Raw genomic sequence first — 22029 nt, forward strand, 5'->3', positions numbered from 1 at the left:
TGTGAATTTTGTATTGTATGAATCGTTAGTAAACAAGTATTAAGTTGGATATTCATTAATTGTATANTTATGTATTTGATATGAAATTTGATTTCATCCAATTATTAACTTTAGTTACATTAAATTAAAACGAGTTTCAATTTACATTTTTACTTTTACGTATATACATTTGGAAAAGTATAGAGTTGCGCAATTCTTAATAGTAAATCCTAAACATCCTAAATAGAATGACTCATCAGTATTGGTTTTCAAATGATTGGCTCATGGCTCATATAATAGAAACTGTAAAGACGTGCACCAATCGTTATTCAGAACGCGATAAACTTACGACAACCGGAAGGATGTTAACTTGTGCGTGGATATCGAGCCCTAAATGCCTAGTTTCTTTTTTGACTTCCGTATTTCATTACGTCATCAAAGTAAAAATGGTTGTTAATGTTAAGTATTTGCAACACTTCTCTCCTTCTCGTAAAAACATACAATGGGGATTATACTACGTTGCTTTTTAAACTTTGAGAATCGTCGTTTATGTGCCTCAACCTCAACGTCTGTATTCGAAGTGTCGTGTATTACAAACGTAATATCTCGAAAAGTGGCAGTATTCATACATGAGACGCCATTTTGTGGTTTAGTGCCGTTGTCGCCTGTGTCAATGTTTATTATGTCAAGTTTTCACGAACTTCAATTAGAATTGTTATTATATTTTTTTATGCTGTGTTCTTTCAATTCTATAGCTGATGTTATGTGATAAATTATATAATTGTCGAGTTGACTACCGTAGTGAATGTCACGAGTTTACAGCTTGTCGATATGTTAACATTGACTTCAGGATATTGATAGATATTATATGTCAAATAGATTATCTGTTTAATTACGTTACATTTTGTACAAGTAAAATGTAGTATTTTTAAGGATGAAGATCATATTTTAATCGGGAAATACATATTACGATGAAGCAGAGGTCAATTGTTCACGTCTCGCCATTTTGGATACATAACGGAACTTGCTACGTGATGACGACGATGAATACGTCATGACAAAATATCATTTATGTTGCATTCGAAATTTACCACATGGTAATTAAGTTTTTAATTATTTCGTTGTTTATGGTAGATGTATGATTATTTAAGAGGAAGCGATAAAAGCAGAATGTACTTATAGATTTTGCGCGCATCCCAAAATGCATTGCAATAGTTACACATAGAATCGTGGAATTGGGCCACGGCTTGCGCGGTCATTAATAAATTTTAACGTTAAATTTCAAATGAGAAATTAATTATTACTTATATTAATGGAACTTATTTTATTTTCTATTGCCATAATTTATTAATATCTATGATTTGAAAATCATTATCTGAATGATATAATAATGCATTCTGGGTGAACATGGAACGATGGAAATTAACCATTAATTTTTGGATTGATTAATAAAATGTAATAGTTAATTTATAAATAAAGATCTTCAATTAATATACCCTACAATTTTTTGCTTCTATATTCTAATATTGCTACATTAAAGATTTTAATATATGAACAAAAAATTAGTTTTCAAAATTAATTTTTAATTCCCGATTATCCCGAGTGATTGTACACGCGATATAACGGACAGTTTTTCAATAGTTCACAATTTGCAAATCTAAGGTATGAAATTGTGTATGTAGTCAAATTAATTGTTAAAAACATTTGTTACGAATAGACAATTTTCAAATATATTTCAAAGATGGTAATGTTTTAGAATATTTATGAAAAATTGTTAAAATTGGCGCGTTGGTGTTCGGATTAGTTCGGTAAAATTCGGAACAGCAGAGAAGCAAGGGGAATGGATAGACAGGTCGTGTTCGAGGAACACCGGAACAGGACCATTCGGTACGTCGCGGAAGAATGCGTAGCCATTGTTGGTGCTGCGATCGTTAGTTTGTAGATCCGAGATCGTCATGGGTACGGAAAGCCATCCGATTGTACGAGACTGCAGGAAAATGTTGGTGGAGCTCGGTATGGGGCACTGATACGATATTAGTGCGAGAGATCGACGTCCGCATTCGTAAGTGTGGAACTAAGTTGGTCGGGCCGCGTCCGCGTTCGTCGCGTATGCGAACCGAGCGCTCGCGCTCGCACGAGTGAGAGTGAGTGAGTGATACGGTGGGGCACACTCGGCGGCGGCCATAACACCGACCAACCAAACTAGCGAGCAGGGAGAAAGCGTAGTTCGAGTGTCCAAGACGTAGTGGTAGTGTTTTACTAAAGAATTCCCGTGGAAAGTGGACTTCCATTGATCAGGTAAGTGATTATAAGTAATCTTGAAGTTTCTGGATCCGTTGATGATGAGTATATCGCGTGGTGTGTGCCGTGGTGGTGCGTAAGTGGCGGCTGTAGCGGCGGGCCCTTGAGAGCTTTCTTTCCCGAGCGGCCATACCGCCATGTTGAAACCTACGCCAAATCGAGTGACCAAAAAGGCGGCTCGAGTATTCCGCGCGCTACAATTGTCCGATGTGAGAAACGTTGCAATTTCGGCGCCAGTCGAGCGCTCGGCTAGATTCTCACACGGCGGCTTGCTCGTGTTTGTTGTGCGTCGGCTGGGTGCATCGGCTGGGCGCGGGTCTGCTACCCTTCCCCTCGCCATCCTCTCCTACTTGTCCTCCTCCTCTTGCTCTTTCCACTCCTGCATCTACCGCGTTTATTTCACTTCTGTCGTCTCTCGTGGATCTCACTTTTCTCCTTTCTTTGATGACTTTTAACCATCCAAGCACCTGTTCGACCTGCGAACACTCTTATCTCTGCCCTTGATATTCGGACCACTGTACGAGTAGAACATCTTCGCGGCATGGATTGTTCTGGCAATGCTACTCTTCACCACGGTAGAAACTCTTGCTACCCATGATCGAAATCTTATGGTCGTTCGCGAGATCGTTTTTTTCCTGTGCATTGTCAATTTTGTATTTTAATAGTCAGCTCACTTTCTATACCAGTGTACCAGTTATTTGTGCTACTTTTGTCAAACTTTCCATTTTGGCTTACACTGGTTTTGAACAACAGGGTATACAAAATAATTCTTGTACAGAAGTGCAGATATTGTACAACAACAGTATTACATTTTGTACATGCTGTTCCTGATTAACCTTGAGTATTTTCTTGAAAATGTTTCAATTCAAATGTGTTATTTACATACATTCGTTAGTTAGTTGAAAGAAACCCTTTGTTCTTTCTCATTTAGCTTTACGTTTGAAAGTTGTTACAAAGGAATAGAATGTTGGAAAGTTGTGAATTATCAAATTATTTATGTATGTACGTTTAATCAGATGTATAAGAGTAGATTTCCTGTGAGATTTAGGTACATTCATATTCTCTTTATAACCTAAATTCTAGGTTATTATACGCTATTTACATTAAAATAATAGTTCTATAGTGTTGTACAAACATGCTGTACAAAAGCCTATACAATCATAGTTTAGCTGCTTATGTTACATTTTTTGTGGGCAATGCAAAAACTTTGTTCATTTTCCCATTATTCATGGAGAATACCCTTTATAAGAATCTAGGTATTGATAAACATTGTTTGATTTGATACATGCATCTTCTTTTATATCGTTGTTGTTTCACCAATTGTAGCTATCAGTTATAATAACTTGTACAAAAACAATTTCATAAACGAAAGAGGTTTAAAAGAGCAATTTGAACGTCAATATTACAGTACATTGTCAGTTTACCGTCAACATTAGTCAGTTCATGTATACCATAATGGAGAAAAGAATTATATGTCAAGCATGTATCTTACAACATTCAGTTATGCATGATATGTTAAATAATTTATATTATATATTACTTGAATTTTTATATATTACTTGAATTTTTATACATTACTTGAGAATAAATCAATGTTTAACTTGCTCTAAAGCAATAAGACAATTTGGGGTTGTTACAATACGGGGTCCTGTTGTTATGTTATCCAGATGTTGCTAATGTTGCGAGTCTTGGCTGGAGGTACGGAGTCTCACAGCAGTGTACAGGGCTGACATTCAAAGTACTACCATTTGGTAGGCTTGAGTAGTGTTATGCCTCCACGGCACCAATCTCCCTGGTTGCAGCGCAATCATCTTGGCAAGCAATTAGTGAGCTACCATGCTCAATTCAGAATATATCCTTGCCATCTCAATTGTTGATGAAGCCTCATAGCGTCAAGCATCAACGTAAGGCAGTTACCTGCTGCATAGCATTTATGTACCATATATGTCGGAAAGGTAGGTGAAGCTCATTACCGTGGACTTGATGAGCCTTATATCATAAAATACATCTAGTTATTTCATGAAATGTGAAGTTTGATCGTATCAGTTGGAGTTTGACGTCTCTCTCGTGTAATAAATCCTACAAGTTTTGAGAGAAGGCAATAAATAAATGGTTACTATGAAAGAGCAGTAAAAAAATATGGTATTTTGTGACTTTATGTTACAATAATGAAAATAGGTTACACACAAGTGAGTTTTAAAAATTAAGATATTACAAGCCCACAGTGCGAAAAACTTGATGATGAATGATATTTTAATTCGTCTTTGCCCTTATTCATGAAACTTATTGACACACTTATCTTTTTCTGTTACAGAGACGAAGCCAAGATGCAGCAGGTGGACAATATCTCGCAAAATAATTCGGTAAGTAATGAATTAATTTAACAGCGTATTACTTGAATACGCAGCTTGCTTATTAATCTACTAAAGCTACACGTAAAAGCTGTATATAAGTTGTATAACTCCTAGTAGTTAACACAATATATTAAGCAGCATATAGAGATGTGACACCCTATTCTTTAGTAATAATCTTTTTCATTTAACGCAATTTACGACTTTTCTCTGCTGTACTTGGTAAAAAATGGAAATGATATTACTCTCTTTTTGTACATTTTGCATAGAGTTTTCACTAGTATTTAAATTATTACATGCCTTAGTTACAAGTATATCAGATAGAGACACCATTGTACTGAAATTAAAACTCAATAGCTGTACAAACTAGATATTTAGTTTTAATACCAACAACTGTCCTTTTAACGCTGTACTTTACATCTGCTCTCTACTGTTTATATTATGCACTATGATGCCAAACTTTATGAAACTTTACTACTGCAGATGCTCTAATCCTAATACTTTATTCAGCATAATTTTTGTTTATGTAATGAAACTGAGCGTTGTTTGATTGAGTGGTATGTATGAATTACAGTTAGATGTGGAGGAGCGAGAAAGGCTGTGTAATATACCGAAGGTGAGATTCCTTGTTGACTATTGTTTCAACTAGGATATATATGGTTAAAATTTAAAATGGCAGCTCTAATACTACTATGAGCAGTTCGTAATTTTGATTCTATATCTCTAAAATAATCGTATACAAACTATGAAAAATTTGAGAAAGTAATAGTTATTAAATAGTAAAGCACTTTCTATGTATTATTTGCATGAAGCAAAGTACTTCTGCTCTACACTTTAAATTCTTGTCTGTTAAGAAATGTTGAATATGTACTTATATAGCTCATAAGCCATTTCATACAATATACAGTTTTTTTCTTACACTATTTAAGAAAGAAATACTTTTTATTGTTTTTACGTTATCCTAAATTGTTCATGACGTATTTGATTTTGATTGCATGATTGTATGAAATGATTTAGAGTTGCCATTATATTTCAGTTGGAAACACTTTTTTATACATATACACATATTTTTATTATATACTCAATTAGACTTCCATTAAAGAAAATTCTAAATTGCTTGTTTGTTGGTTATGGAATTTCAATATTTAGCAGCCTAATTCGCTCGTTGCATGAATGGGTTACATAAGTTTGTGATGCATGGATTTCCATACTATGTACATGTACATATTTTTAAAGTTGTACATACAATATTGTGACATTTCATAAGACACATCAGTTGCCCGGTTTACTAACACGAAGTGTTCAACTTGATAAAACTCTTACAAATTATTCTATTAAAAATGACAGTATCTGGTTGTTATAACAATAAACTTGTAAATCATATATATAATAGTATATTGGAGCATGAGTCACAAAATAACTCTATTATCATTGGAATTACTAAATGTTCATCTCATATGAGAAGCAGAAGGCATTGGTCTGAATTTATGCTTAGCAGATTTATTTTTATTTATTGACTTAATATTATATAACAGTAGTTGTCAATATTAACTAATGAAGTAATATTGCTTCGATAAGAAATACATAAATGAAAACTGGGTAATGCAGACGAGTGCACCTGGTAAGACATCGACTACACCAGCAACTCCTGCCAAGGAACCACCGCCACGTGATGAACCACCCGTGGAACCGGTGAATGGTGTAGTCCAACCACCTGTTGTGCCACCACCTAATCGCCCAGGGCGTATTACCAATCAACTACAATTTCTTCAAAAAGGTGTATTCAAGCCAGTATGGAAGCATCAATTTGCGTGGCCTTTTCAGCAACCTGTAGATGCCAAAAAACTCAATTTGCCAGTACGTGGATGCGTTTCTTCTTTACTATTCTATAAGAAATGTGAAAACCTAATCTTGAAAATCAACTTAATGCTTTTGTCAATTTAATAGGACTACCACAAAATTATAAAACAACCAATGGACTTGGGCACAATCAAAAAGCGATTAGAAAATACGTATTATTGGAGCGGGAAAGAATGTATCCAGGATTTCAATACAATGTTCACAAACTGTTATGTTTACAACAAGCCTGGAGAAGATGTTGTAGTCATGGCACAAGCACTCGAAAAATTATTTCTCACAAAGGTTACTAACTTCTCTGAAACGCTTTGATGATGTTAACACATGTATGTCATGAATATAAGACAATACATAATAAATGTTAACAACAGGTTGCACAAATGCCAAAAGAAGAGGTGGAACTGGAACCTCCTGTTCCAAAGGGACCCAAAGGCAAAAAGGCTGCCAGAGTTGCTGCACCAGTAGGTGGTGTAGCAGGAGGTGCAGGAGGTACAGGTCGAGGACGACCTCCCTCTGGTGCAGCCGCGGTTACCTCCAGTGTACCAAATAGTTTGACGCCTTCGGCTACGTCAGCTGGAACAACGGGTGTGATCCCTATGCCTCCCCTTGGCACCCAAGCACCCGCATCAGTACCTGGGAGCACTAATACGACTACTATTGCTCCTCCATCGACCATGGGTGTCACTCCTATGGCTACTCATAATTCTCTGCCTCAACAAGTGGTCCCTCCAACCAGCGGTTACCATGCACAACCGGCAATGGATCCGCAAGCAGCTACTGCTGTGCCTCCTCCTCCACAAGTTCCCACTGCACCCACGGTCATGCCTCCATCCCAGCCAGCAAAACTTAAAAAGGGAGTGAAGAGAAAGGCTGATACTACAACTCCTACTGCAAACTCTTTCGAACCTTTATACAAACTGGATCCTAAAAATGCCAAACTACCCACAAGGCGAGAATCTGGCAGACAAATAAAGAAGGTAATTCTTATTTCATTACCTACTCACATATCTTCTGGTTTCCTTCAAAATATTTGTGTGTATGTGCGCGCCTTATTTTTTATATACTTCTCATATTGATTGTGTAACCTCATCTATCGATCATTCGTATTTGGAAGCTTGTATCGTCAAAAGACATCGCTGTACACCTTAAACCAAATGATAAATAAGTTTTATCAATCTGTCTATCTGAAAAACAATATTTTTTCGATGATGTTATTTTACATAGTGTAAAATTCTAACAATATAAATGTCAATATTCGAGGATACTTCAGTGATCGTTTCAGTAAACCAAAGAATCGTATATGTTAAGTAATTTTGTTCCTCGCACCCTATAATCATAGCATCCATTAATACATTAACAATGAGTTCGTAACGTGGCTGTTTCAGCCAACGAGGCAAGCGGAAGACGGCTTAGTGCCATTCCACCAGGCTAACATGCCCCTGATGGGGACAATGGCCCAACAGGTACATTTATTACTACTCCTTCACGTTCCCTCCATTCATTTGTGCTGTCTTATCATTGCAAACGATTAAATGTTTCGGTCCAAAAATAACGAAAACTCTGTATGTACTCAAATTATGAATAGATATATTTTTGTCCTTTTCTTAAGTTTGTGTACGTCCCTTATTGAGGTTTCACTAAAGACGCTTTTAGAAGTTAATTTTTTTTTCGTAATTTTTTATGCTTGGAAGAATATAGAGGAATGTTTTAAATGTTTTTTCTCTATTATTTTACAGCCTCAACACAATGCTGGCAAGTCGAAAGAGAAACTTTCAGAAGCTTTGAAGTCTTGTAACGAGATTTTGAAGGAGTTGTTCTCCAAAAAGCATTCGGTAATTATCGTGAAATTTACGTATTAACGAACAAACGTTAAGAACATTTTTATAATCTGTACTTCAACCACGTACAGGGATACGCATGGCCCTTTTACAAACCAGTCGATGCAGAACTTTTGGGTCTTCACGATTATCATGACATTATCAAGAAACCGATGGATCTTGGTACTGTCAAGGTAATTTTTTTCTTATCTATGGATATACATTACACCATAGAATTTAAGAATTATGTAATCAAATTAACGTAATTGCTTTACATTCTTTTACAGACGAAAATGGATAATCGTGAATATAAAACTGCACAGGAGTTCGCTAGCGATGTACGACTTATATTTACAAATTGTTATAAATATAATCCTCCTGATCATGACGTCGTTGCGATGGCTAGAAAGCTTCAAGATGTGTTTGAAATGAGGTACGTTTTTACAAACATTGAAGATACAGCTGACTATGCGTATTACTTGATGATGTACAATTTTTTATTGATTGTAATGAATTAGGTATGCGAAAATTCCGGATGAACCGATGGGAAGTATGGTAACTATGAAAGGTAGCAGTAGTAGCGCCAGTAGTTCCGGGTCTGAAAGTTCTTCCGAGAGCGATGATTCGGACGAAGAGCGGACCCAAAAATTGGTTGCTTTACAACAGGAGGTACGTTTTAATTTCTTCTTCTAGTACATCTCATTATTCTTTTATATGAATTCACTATGAACAAAAAACGACTGCCTAATGTGTAGTTGAAAGCGATGCAAGAACAAATGAGAAAATTAGTGGAAGAAAGTGGTAAGAAGAAGAGTAAAAAGAAGAAACCCGACAAGTCAAAGTCAAGGCCAATGAGCAATAAGAGTGGTAGTCTTGTTCCCAGTCATACTGGTGCCATGAAAGAACTAATGAAACCTAGTAGTGGAATCCCAAGCGTCTCTGATAGTGTTGGTGCTAGCATAGCCAGCGTTGCGATGGGGGCAGGTGATTTGAAGATGCCTGGTGGTATGGGTGGTGATTTCCATCATCCTGCCATAGCGGTAGGACCTAATAAAACTCATGCGACAGGAGGCATGAGTCATCATCTGCCAACAGCGGCGAATGCGAAGCCAAAGTCCCTAAAAGGGAGACCTGGGAAAGCGGCGACGGCGAACACTGCTAATAAGAGGCCGAAGGCAAATAGTAGATCGGCTGGAACGAAGAAAAAGGCGAGTAGTCAACCACCTCCAATTACATTCGATTCGGAGGATGAGGACAACGCTAAACCAATGTCTTACGACGAAAAGAGACAACTTAGTTTGGATATCAACAAATTACCTGGTAATTGTTAATAATAACGTTTCTAATGTAAAGATTGTTTCATATATCTTTTAATTTTAATGATCTTTTGCAGAAAATCTTATTCATTGTTTTTGTATATTCCAGGAGATAAATTAGGACGCGTTGTGCACATAATACAATCTCGGGAGCCTTCATTGAGGGATTCTAACCCGGATGAAATTGAAATTGACTTTGAAACGTTAAAACCATCCACATTAAGGGAACTAGAGAACTATGTCGCTTCGTGTCTTAGAAAAAAGCCACGTAAGTTTTGTTCTATAATTGAATTCATGTGTTCCTATTTTGTATAGATAAGTCTTAACCATTAAAATTATATTGATAATAATTGAGATTGATCATGACGTCGTTGCGATGGCTAGAAAGCTTCAAGATGTGTTTGAAATGAGGTACGTTTTTACAAACATTGAAGATACAGCTGACTATGCGTATTACTTGATGATGTACAATTTTTTATTGATTGTAATGAATTAGGTATGCGAAAATTCCGGATGAACCGATGGGAAGTATGGTAACTATGAAAGGTAGCAGTAGTAGCGCCAGTAGTTCCGGGTCTGAAAGTTCTTCCGAGAGCGATGATTCGGACGAAGAGCGGACCCAAAAATTGGTTGCTTTACAACAGGAGGTACGTTTTAATTTCTTCTTCTAGTACATCTCATTATTCTTTTATATGAATTCACTATGAACAAAAAACGACTGCCTAATGTGTAGTTGAAAGCGATGCAAGAACAAATGAGAAAATTAGTGGAAGAAAGTGGTAAGAAGAAGAGTAAAAAGAAGAAACCCGACAAGTCAAAGTCAAGGCCAATGAGCAATAAGAGTGGTAGTCTTGTTCCCAGTCATACTGGTGCCATGAAAGAACTAATGAAACCTAGTAGTGGAATCCCAAGCGTCTCTGATAGTGTTGGTGCTAGCATAGCCAGCGTTGCGATGGGGGCAGGTGATTTGAAGATGCCTGGTGGTATGGGTGGTGATTTCCATCATCCTGCCATAGCGGTAGGACCTAATAAAACTCATGCGACAGGAGGCATGAGTCATCATCTGCCAACAGCGGCGAATGCGAAGCCAAAGTCCCTAAAAGGGAGACCTGGGAAAGCGGCGACGGCGAACACTGCTAATAAGAGGCCGAAGGCAAATAGTAGATCGGCTGGAACGAAGAAAAAGGCGAGTAGTCAACCACCTCCAATTACATTCGATTCGGAGGATGAGGACAACGCTAAACCAATGTCTTACGACGAAAAGAGACAACTTAGTTTGGATATCAACAAATTACCTGGTAATTGTTAATAATAACGTTTCTAATGTAAAGATTGTTTCATATATCTTTTAATTTTAATGATCTTTTGCAGAAAATCTTATTCATTGTTTTTGTATATTCCAGGAGATAAATTAGGACGCGTTGTGCACATAATACAATCTCGGGAGCCTTCATTGAGGGATTCTAACCCGGATGAAATTGAAATTGACTTTGAAACGTTAAAACCATCCACATTAAGGGAACTAGAGAACTATGTCGCTTCGTGTCTTAGAAAAAAGCCACGTAAGTTTTGTTCTATAATTGAATTCATGTGTTCCTATTTTGTATAGATAAGTCTTAACCATTAAAATTATATTGATAATAATTGAGATGAAAAAATATTTGTGTTACATTTCGAAAATATAGCGTGAATCATTAATACATTTATATTACATGCAAATGAAATGTATTATACTTTTAACGGATTTGATTTAATATTTTTCACAGATAAAAAAGTCAGTGGTAAATCTAAGGACGAACAAATGGCGGAGAAGAAGCAGGAACTAGAGAAAAGGTTACAAGATGTTACAGGGCAGTTAGGCAATGTTAAGAAAACCGCTAAGAAAGGTACATAATTTATATTTCAATTTACATATATATGTATAAGTATGCAACAAATGACATTTGTATCGGTTGAAAAGGAAACGCACACATGAAAATGCGATTTATTATGGTCATGATCTAATGAAATTGTTGTGAAATTCCTTTTTACAGAAGACAGTAGTAAATCAGTTGACGTAGTGGGAACTGGAGGAGCTAGTGGGCCTTCGCGATTATCAGCATCAAGCAGTAGTAGCAGCGATAGTGATTCCAGCAGTAGTTCACTTTCTTCGAGCTCCAGTGATTCGAGCGACAGTGAAGCAGGTTAGATATATAAACCTCACGTAACTGTTGCTATTATTAGACCCTTACTTGGGAACAATGAACTACTTATAAATGAGTAGTTACCACGAAATTATCAACTAATTTTTCCGTAAGATTTAAAATTACGAGGTTATTTGCGACTGTTCACCTTTTTTTTAGACATCAAAATTGTTCATAATGTTCGTTACCTGATAAACGTATCTCATAGAAGCACAGATTTCTGTTCACGTTTATGCTTAAAAGTATTACAAAGACAATATATACATTTTATCGATCTTTTACAAGCACATTCGATCATTCACGTTTCCTCTTATCGCGTCATAATAGAATAATTACAAGTAACATTTCCATTCACGGTGTACAGACTTGCATATTGATTGATGTCTCAAGTAAGAGTGCTTGAATCGATGAGATAATTTATCATGTTAAATATAATAGAAAAAGATCGTAAACACCAATCTTTTAGGTAATTTTGTCGAATGAAGTTCTTCATCATTTCATGCGGATATTTTGTACACATGGGTGAAAACTAATTATTTTAATCTATTATTTTAATGTAGTGGGTATTACATAGCAAAATTCATGTGTTCAAATTATTACATTATTCCATCTACTTCAATATTGATAATCACTTTTTTCTAAATGTTCTACAATGATATCTGCACAAGATTTGCATGGAATATATTTATATATTATATAAAACTATACGATGTTAATAATTGTACAGTGTTAATTTTTAACATAATAAATTATCAGTTTTAACGAGGAAAAGGAAATTAGTAATTTGTATAACAAAATGCAAATAGAATTTAATATCCCATGACTTGATGATGACTTTAAGTTAAAAAAAAATGACGTGAACTCTGTGCCTAACTAATTTTGTATTGGCAATCAAAATAATCTGAGATACATGCAACATTATTGACGGTCAAAATAACGTATAATGAAACGAAAAGTTATGAAATACATAGTTATAAAGAAAGATGTTTTGAACAGGGGTTAGACTGCACAAAAAGCATCGCAAATATCTTCTTAAGCTGCTAAATCTTGCTTATTAATTGTATTTATTAGGACGGCGTTATTCGTATAGCTTAAGTGCTGCGTTATATTAATGCAAGTACAAAACAACGTGTCAAGTTTCATGATGATTAGTTTGATAAACCAAATTTATTACGAAATTAACGATGAAGCATAGAACATGATCGTAAATTTGCGTATAATATTCAAAATGCAATTGAATGTATATATACAATTTCGAAACTTGACACAAAATTGAAGAATTTTTTATTTAATTTACAAGACAATATGCAATGGTAAGAAAGAAAAGGTGAGCTAGTGGAGTGCAGACTGTGTTTAGAGGATACCATATGCCATGCCAGCTTGTTTCACAAATTATATTATTGATTAAAAATGATTACTTATATTTTCTCTTGCCCTATCGGTGTTGACAATACGTTCTGTTGCTCGAAAGTCACAAGTATAGTTTGCTATTCAAGGTCACTGAATTTTTCACTGCAGTCTCGTGGTTGAGTATGCAAGGATACGTTTAGACATATGAGAGAACACTGTGTCTGAGAAAGTTACATGAAAATGTGTGGAGATGTAATTATGATAATAGAAACGTATACAATAGAGGACTGTAGTGTCAAATGTTGGTACCTTGGAATTATATACATTGTAGCTTCTCCTGACAATTATATTGCCCTACGTAACCCAAGCAACATCATGCAGTATATTAACTCTTGCAAATTTAATATTTATTTACATTAATCGGTAAGCAGAGCATTACTTGTATCACTGTGTTCTTTTAAATCATTAAGTTTGTTTCCTCGCATTGATTCATTCATGTCTCGTATCATTTTTCGGACGATAATAGTACAGTGATATTTGACAAGCGTCATTGCTGCATTAAGTGTAAATATACACTTACTACCTGAGTGACGTGAGAACTGTGTTTAGGCTTCTGAACACTCTTAATTCAGTTTCCACAGTTTTTTTAAACTGTGTGGACTTAACGGTCAAATATTTAAAAGGAGAAAGAATCAATTAGGTAGCGATATTATGATACACACGGGAAACAAATGCAGACAATGTGTATTGGTGGCTGGATTTGCAAATCCACGTTTTAAGGTTTACTATAATTCACAGCTTTCGCGTCAATATAGTGATTTAAACCGGATACACTACTTGCTTGCGCAAATATCGTCTCCGCAAACATTTTCCAGAGTTTCTTACGTACCTCTTAATAGATTTTTTATCTGATCTTTATACCTCATATGACTGTTTCCATTCCTTAAATTAGATTTAGTTTAATAGAGCCAAAGAAGCGGTGCTTCCTTCTTAAAAAGAAAAGTCAATTATTAAGGTGTACACGATGTATGGTTTAGATGTAGTTGCGAAGTCAAACAGAAATCTCAATTCTTCCTCTAAGTACATACATATACATGGATTCAAGTAAAAGAAAGTGATAAAATAAAATAGTTACAAGACAAATGCAAAGTATGCGGAGAAAGCGATACGTGATACAGTCAACAATTTCCATTTATTTTTCGTAAGATTAAATGACTTTGAGCATACGAGGTTTATGTTAGCATATCGGAGAAAGGCAAGGGTACCGTACTACACACTGATGGTACGACACAGGCAGAAAAGGGTAGATGCATTGTTTACGATATATTTAGATGGAAAAAGAAGATGAACGATAGAAGAGTTAGGAACGAGAAACAGGTCGAGGAAGTGGTCTACGATACGAACAAGGCACCCTAGCCTCCAAACACATTGTTTGCACTCCGCTAAGCTTTGCTAATCGTCGTTTCATTATTCTATTTACCACTAGTTCTTCATTGGTAGCCATTGTCAGCTTTTCATTTTCGAAATTAATCGAATCGAAATTTAGCGCATTTTCGTTTCTACTAAATCGACATCATTATGTCAAATAATAATAATTATTAATTATTTGCATATATATTGGTGTGGTTTTACATGCCTCGATACATAAAATAGTATTTATTCTTGTTAAGAATGAATTTAATTTCCTTGTGTGAAACACATTTCTAAAAATATAGTAAGTACGTACGTACTATATTACGTATTGTACCTATCTGATTTGGGGTAATTATTTCGTAAAGCAGTGTCTCAAATAATTTTTAACCCGTCCTATTAAAAAAAAGGAGAAAGTTTTTAGGAAATCTTTTATACAAGTTTCAATTAATTTTAGTGATATTTTGTTTTTATATTTCTATGTATAAATGTCTGCTCCATGATAGCGTTTTTTGTTGAAATATCATGTAAATTTAGTTCTTATGATGTAATAAAGTATACAAATAACACGAGGTGTTATGGACGTAACTGAATTTATGATTCTAAGGTGCTTTCAGAAGCACGTATTTCTTGCTTGCAAATGTTGCATAACATGATTATTGGAAAGAAAAGAGATGAAGAAAGAAAAGTGATCAAATTCTCACTCAGTACAATTTAATGTTATCATTAATCGTACAGCCAGCAGCGTACTTACTGTTCCAGTGAACGAATTAAATAGAGAAATTTATCATGAATTATCATTCGTATTTTATCAGGCGAAATAGCAATTTATTAGAGAAAAAGAAAATTGTTTGTTTATTTCTGAGAAAAAATATATGTATTAAAATCAGACACGAAGTTTTGATCTGAAGATGATCCTGTATAATTTTGTGTTTCCTGAGATACTGAAAGTAAATAGAAAAATTCAATTAATTAAATTAGTTAGATTATCGTGAGATCAAATTAATGGCGTGTGCTGAATTAGATAGAAACTACGCATCTATTAAAAATACAATCACCATTAGCTTGTAACACGAAGTTAGGGCATTTTATAATAATATCAATATTGCCTTCCAAAATTTTTTGTAGCATTTATTCCACATAAAAAGCACGCGTCGAAATTTTTTCGCATATTTATCCAGTCTGGAACATTTCATTCTTCCTTTGGGACCGTTATACGCATAAGCAGATCCAACGAACTTGAATATTTTACTATGAGTTTGAGTTGGAAAGGAGTTAGGAGAAGTTATTTAAAAGAAAAAGAAAGAAACACACATTGACTCTATTCCTGCTCTCACGATCATACATATGTGCGTGCGTTACATCTGTTTTGTGCGTATCACGAGTTGGACAGCAACGGTAACACAAGCATACGCGTTTTGTACATAGTGAAAACTAATATATCATAAAAATATTAATAATACTAGTTATAAGCTATGAGAAAAAGAGGCGATACAGAGGAGACTTTTTTTAATGCATAAACACAGTTAGATGAGTGACGTAAAAAAAAATATATATATATATATATAAGAACATTGATTCTTCGAGAGATTGTTTTAGAGTCGGGGTTGGCTCATTTGGTGGCCCAGTTAACTATATTATATAAATTAAGATACGCTGGAACTTCTACTCGATGTTTCTTTTTACGCTATTTTGTTTCTTTTTGCAATCGTTTTCTGTCTCGTATTTGTACATTTTTGCGAACTGTGTAATCTGCATACACTTGTCGACCATTCCATTGACGAACGACGATTTATATATACGAGCAAGAATGATATTTAATGTTAGAATTGTTGCTTGTAATCAATTGTAAATGAATTTAACTATAATGAACATCGAGCAGGAGTGTCTTGCCACCGATCTCAATACTGTGCTAACTGCGACTTAAAATTAAATTCTGAATCTTCTTGTCTAAGTGTGACACACTTGTATCATTCACGTTTAAGTTGAGCCCATATTATAACTATTTACGTGACTTTTTATTTTCATTAAATCTATTACATTACAATACATTTATATTATAATGACGGTACACACTGTACGAGAACAGAGCAGCGATAAAAAGCAAGGCAGAGTTTGATGGTTTTGTAGTCAGCATTTTGTAATCATCATTTTCGTCACTGTCACGATTATTATTGTAACGATTATATAATTATTATTATATTATTTTATTATTAATATTACTATTATTATTCACACGAAAAGGAAGAAAATGAAGTGCGCGTTTTCGCATACGTATATATACAATATATATATGTATGTATAATGCAAGTGCATATGTACATATATATAGGACGTTATATGTATATGTGCGTGTGGCAATCCCGCTGCACGCGAGCGTGTGTGTATGTGGCGCGCGTGTGGTATGTATGTATGTATGTATTTATGATGTGTATACATATATATTTATATATATATGCACACGCAATTATTCATAAATGAATTGAGTACGACTAACTTTATGTAGAATGAGATAAAACAAAATGAATTGTTCTGCGCATTAAAAATTTTTTAATATAAAAAAAAAACATTAAGATGAAAGTCCACAAAAAAATCATACAATTGAGATATTTAAATTAACATTGTTGTACACAGTGATACAATTATAATATAAGCATATGAATAAAATCTATTAGAAAACATACGATCGAAGTTTTTTAATTTTGTTTCTAACGTATGTAACAAGTTTGTCTGGCATTTCTGTTGCTCGGTGAGCGAAGTATTGATGGCTGGTATCCTCTGCACACTGCATTTCACTATGTCTTCATCGATCTTAGTCTTTTGTAACGAGAAAACGATTGATTGCACGTATTCATCACTAGATGCACGTTACATTGAATTACAGGAAACTCTTCCAATCGTCCTCCAAGAAAGAAAGCGAAGAAGAATACACCAAGTACAGGACCTCCGGCAACAACAACCACTGTTACACCGGTAAGATAACATGTCCGTAGGAATCAGTTGATATCAGCATTTGCTTCAATCAGTCAGAAATATATAATTTTAATTAATGTAATAAATATTGTAAATATGTTTACATTTTCTTAACTAGGATTATTATGTCTATAACATTGACTATATTTAGAATCCGTACTCAGAAATGTAACGGTTATTTTTATATCGGTAGAATAATATTTAGTGTAAAATAATAATTTCTATGATATCCTCAAACTGCGAATCTCCTGGTACACAGTAAAATATTTCTTATGTACGATATATTAAACACAGTACACTCTTTAGGCACCTACACTGAATCATACCGGAGGTCTGTTAATGAATAATCAACCCACAACAAATTCAACGGGACCAATAACAAAACCAACTGTAACTCAGCCTAGCAACATTTCTTCAGAACAAGGTGCGTGAAAATCTATTTAATTTTGTTGGTTTCTAATGTCTTTACACGTGTTGCTGAACATTCATTTTGAAACGTAACTTATGAGATTCTGCATTAGCACGATAAATATTGTATCGTAAATTTATAATTATGCATTTGCACGTGTACACGTATACTTATCATATATGTACATTTACATTTGGTAACTTTATTAGGTGGCAATAATCAACGTCAGCAGTCCGTGGTAGTAGCGACTGTTGGTCAAGGGATGCCTGTAGCGAGTCATGCGTCTATGCCAGCGCAACCACCGCGATCCACAGCCATGGCTACAGCTGCTCCTGTGAAAAAGCCCACGCCACCACCACCGACCACGTCGAATCCGCCGACCCCATCAGTTTCTGTACCAACTCCACCACCAAGTGTTACACCTACAAATACGAATTCTATAGTAGCTTCACCGGTTGTGCCTCAGCTACCACAGCCACCTATTAGTTCCTTTTCGAGTGCAAACACGCCTGTGCCCACAGATGGGACAGTTTTAACTCAACAGTCAGATCTTTTACAACCTTATAGTACTTTAGGTATATAGTTTTTCTCGTATTAAATAATTTTTACGATCGATGGTTTATAACAGAATTAACTTGATTGTCTGTCTACAATTCAACAGATCTATTTTACATTAATGTATGTCCAACACTGATATCCGTGTTATAAACCAACGATATATATTTGTGTCTCCTTTTTTTTTCGGTAAGATAACGAACGACATGAAAAATATAAAACTAATTTCTTCCCTCTGTGCAGCTCCTGTGCCTACCACGCAGACATTGGAACAATCGATGTCGTTAAAAAAAAAGCCACACATACCAATGATCCAAACGCCACACACGACAACAAATAACGCGAACATGAATTTACTGTCCGACGTGAAACCACCAGTAAATATGATGCCAACAAGTATGGCATCAAATTTGAACCTGGGAAACATTACGATGGCCAATCTAAATATGAACTTGCAACAAGGATTGGCTACGCATATGCCGATGCACAGCCAATTGGAGAATATGATAAACACGAGTTCGCCGTTGACCAACATACAAAACTCCCATAACGCCACCATGTCGCAGCAGCATTCCAACGGATTTTCTAATACCAAGCGGGAAAATTCTCCGCCCAATATGTTGAACAATAACGGTATACCTGGTCTCAGTATGGGAATGAATATGGGAGGAATGGGCTCAATTTTCGATCCGATGTCCATGGTCTCCATACCGATGCAATTATCTCAAATACCAAATAAGAAAGAAGAAAAATCGGTGTCTATTTCTCAATCGCAAATACCTCAAAAGTCCATGGATGGTATGTCATATGTTAATTCATATTCAAAGTTTGAAAGATTATTATTACACCTCATATGTAACTGCTGCTTCTTCATGATTCATTTTCCAATTAATTCATTACATTAATTGTTTGATATATGTAATGTGTAATAAAACGAAACTAACATTTCTTCATCACTCTACTTGCCTGTGACATGAAAATATACGCAAAACGAGTGCTTCAATTCCATTTATAAATAGCTTCTCATCGCTGCGTTCTACATTCTAGATTGCTATATTACTAATCAAGCTGCTTACTAATCAAATATATAATGCCATTGCTCTAGCCGGAGCTCTTTTTGCAGAAATGAATACAGGAATGCCACCGATGGGGAATCATTCGAGTTCGCAGCTTATGCCTGAGAAGAAAATGACGCCACCCGATTCGAAAAATCCTGTGTCGAATTTCGCGTCAGCTTTCAAAAATAAGGTATGAATAGAAACCGTAGCGTTTCATTAATTCAGGGATTTTCAAAATTATTTCTAGCTATTAAAACTTTCAATTGCTTGTTATATTTGTATAGACTGTAGAACAGAATGTAAAGAATGCTTCGTCGTGGTCGTCTTTGGCGCAAGCATCGAGTCCTCAGTCAGCGGCAGGAAGTAGCATGAAGAGTGCCGCTCAGGATTCATTCCAGGCATTCAAAAAACAAGCGAAAGAAAAGCAAGATAGGGTTAGTAGAAGTAACATTTATCTTAGAATTACAAATATAGATCCTCAAGATAATATTTAATACAGTGTGCACAGATATAGAGACAGTGTTATTTTTAAATAGAATAAAGAATGAGCATGTATCTTTTTACAGCAAAGAGCGTTGTTGGAACAACAAGAAATGCGTAGGCAACAGAAGGAGCAAGCGGAACGAGAACGTTTACGGCAAGAAAATGAAAGAAGAAGAGAACGGGAAGAAGAAGACGCGTTAGACAAAGTTAGAAAAACTGTTACTGACCCACAAGGAAACATTATGACTTCTTCTACGGGGACAGAAGAAGTGAATAAAGCCATTGTAGATACAGACAGTAGTAGTCCGAGTCAATCATCCAGTCAAGACAAAGCCGCAGCTGAAAGAGAACGTCAAAGGCTACGAGAGCAAGAACGACGTCGACGCGAAGCGGTAAGTTCCGTCGTAATTTCTTTTTTTTCACAAGTATGTCGTCTTTCATCAGTGACAGATTTCTGGATTTGCGCTACATCGTAGATGTAAAATAAAATTCAAGGGAGGCAACAGAGATCGAAAATACGAAACGCTTTCTCCTTGCAAAACATGAGAAAATTCGCGACCATTTCGTTAAATGACGCACGTGTAGATTTCCTCACTGTCGTTCATGACTATTGGTAGGCTAGTATGCCAAGAGAATGGTTATATTTATTATTTCAGATGGCTGGACAAATTGACATGAACTTGCAAAGCGATTTGATGGCTGCATTTGAGGAATCGTTATAATGTTATTTGCTCCTTAAAAATCCATTGAAACCGGGCAGGACTTGGATGATTGTTTGGCGGTGGTCGATACTGCAGAAACGTATTAATATATACGTCAGTCAATAAAAAAACAAAATAATAATAAAATAGTTATGAACTGAGTAAAGAAGTCGGTGTAATAGTAAAGAAACAAAAATATAAATGGTGGTGCGAGTTGGGACATTCCAACGGAAGGAGAAACCCAATCTTCATTAGTCCGAAGAGAGTTATCGGACCTCAAAGAGACAGTTTATCAAATGACATGAAACTAATTGTGTGTAATCGACGGACACATAAGTGTGACCATGTAATTAGATAAAATACTTACACAACACTGAAAATGCTACACTGACTATTGTGTTACATTTTTCCGGTTTTCATAAGTTTGTACTTTATGTAAATTTGGAAACAAAACAAAAAATATTACGCAGATGATAAGTGAAAGAGAGATTGCGAATATGAGAGCGGCAGAGAGAATGTGAGAGTGCATCGCGTGCAGTCACCGAATGTGTATCAGTGCGAAAGCGAGCGTGGGAAAGTGTAAAAGTTGTGTACATTTAGTTAAGTTTTATATTTTTCCACATTCAGTCATTAATCGTTGGTAGGATTACATAGATAACTGTTTCTGCCAATAATATATATAATTATTAGCGATTACTAATAATTTTATTGCAGATTTCTTTCTTGATTATGAATATACTATTTGTAATCATGAGATACATAGGCTTGTTAAGTCAATAATATAGAAAAGAAAAATATACTTAATGCGATCATATAAATTGGTGAATTTAATCGTATTGATCATCACGATAGCCCGCATGACTGTAAAAAATTATTACTGACTTGTGGAGTCAGAAAGGGCCAATCGGTTGATTTGAAAATAAATAAAAAAAAGGAAATACTTGTAAACTCACCTTAGAACAAAGTCGTCAATTATTATGCATAACTGTAAGGTGATTATAGTATGATGTAGTTTCGATCCTACCAACTATTATATAGATCCAACGTATGTACCTAATTCTTGGTATGTTCTAAAGATCGCAGAAACAGAAAGTTTGACACGTTATTGACTCGTAAACGGAACATAATCTAGAGAAGAATTATATTTCTTTGATAAGAGCTGTGAAAGTTCATTAATAAAAATCAAAAACGCTAGACTTTCAACAAAAAAATTATTAAAATGTAACTCAAAGGAACCGCATTTGGCGTGCAACAAGCGATTTGGATTTTCTAAATAAGCGTAAAAA

General features: G+C 35.2%; 1 protein-coding gene across 9 annotated transcripts; it reads left to right on the forward strand.

Moving 5' to 3' along the window:
* Positions 1-1742: 1742 nt before the first annotated feature.
* On the forward strand, positions 1743-22023 carry LOC108629148 (bromodomain-containing protein 2). 9 transcript variants are annotated; one of them, XM_026817011.1, is made up of 24 exons: positions 1743-2277; positions 3948-4235; positions 4595-4643; positions 5206-5247; positions 6210-6488; positions 6579-6773; positions 6860-7465; positions 7874-7951; positions 8225-8320; positions 8398-8499; positions 8593-8738; positions 8824-8974; positions 9061-9625; positions 9731-9889; positions 11388-11507; positions 11655-11804; positions 17449-17537; positions 17844-17961; positions 18156-18521; positions 18745-19299; positions 19607-19749; positions 19844-19993; positions 20126-20434; positions 20699-22023. In XM_026817011.1, the coding sequence occupies exons 2-24, from the start codon at positions 4225-4227 to the stop codon at positions 20762-20764; spliced, it is 4545 nt and encodes a 1514-aa protein (XP_026672812.1). In that variant the 5' UTR covers positions 1743-2277; positions 3948-4224; the 3' UTR covers positions 20765-22023. The 9 variants fall into 9 exon arrangements, with proteins under 9 accessions (XP_026672812.1, XP_017887093.1, XP_026672816.1 ...); XM_026817012.1 differs by having other exon boundaries at positions 1744-2277; positions 19625-19749; XM_026817013.1 differs by having other exon boundaries at positions 1744-2277; positions 6240-6488.
* Positions 22024-22029: the final 6 nt, after the last annotated feature.

This window comes from Ceratina calcarata, unplaced genomic scaffold (genome assembly GCF_001652005.2).
Source record: "Ceratina calcarata isolate Rehan_Ccalc_2016 unplaced genomic scaffold, ASM165200v1 scaffold554.2, whole genome shotgun sequence".
NCBI classification, from domain to species: Eukaryota; Metazoa; Arthropoda; class Insecta; order Hymenoptera; family Apidae; genus Ceratina; species Ceratina calcarata.

Bases quoted from the DNA above. Each gene is read 5' to 3' on its own strand.
- LOC108629148 (XM_026817011.1), top strand. The intron at 5,248-6,209 runs GTGAGATTCCTT...TGCTTCGATAAG, and splicing joins GGCTGTGTAATATACCGAAG to AAATACATAAATGAAAACTG. The intron at 8,975-9,060 runs GTACGTTTTAAT...CCTAATGTGTAG, and splicing joins TGGTTGCTTTACAACAGGAG to TTGAAAGCGATGCAAGAACA.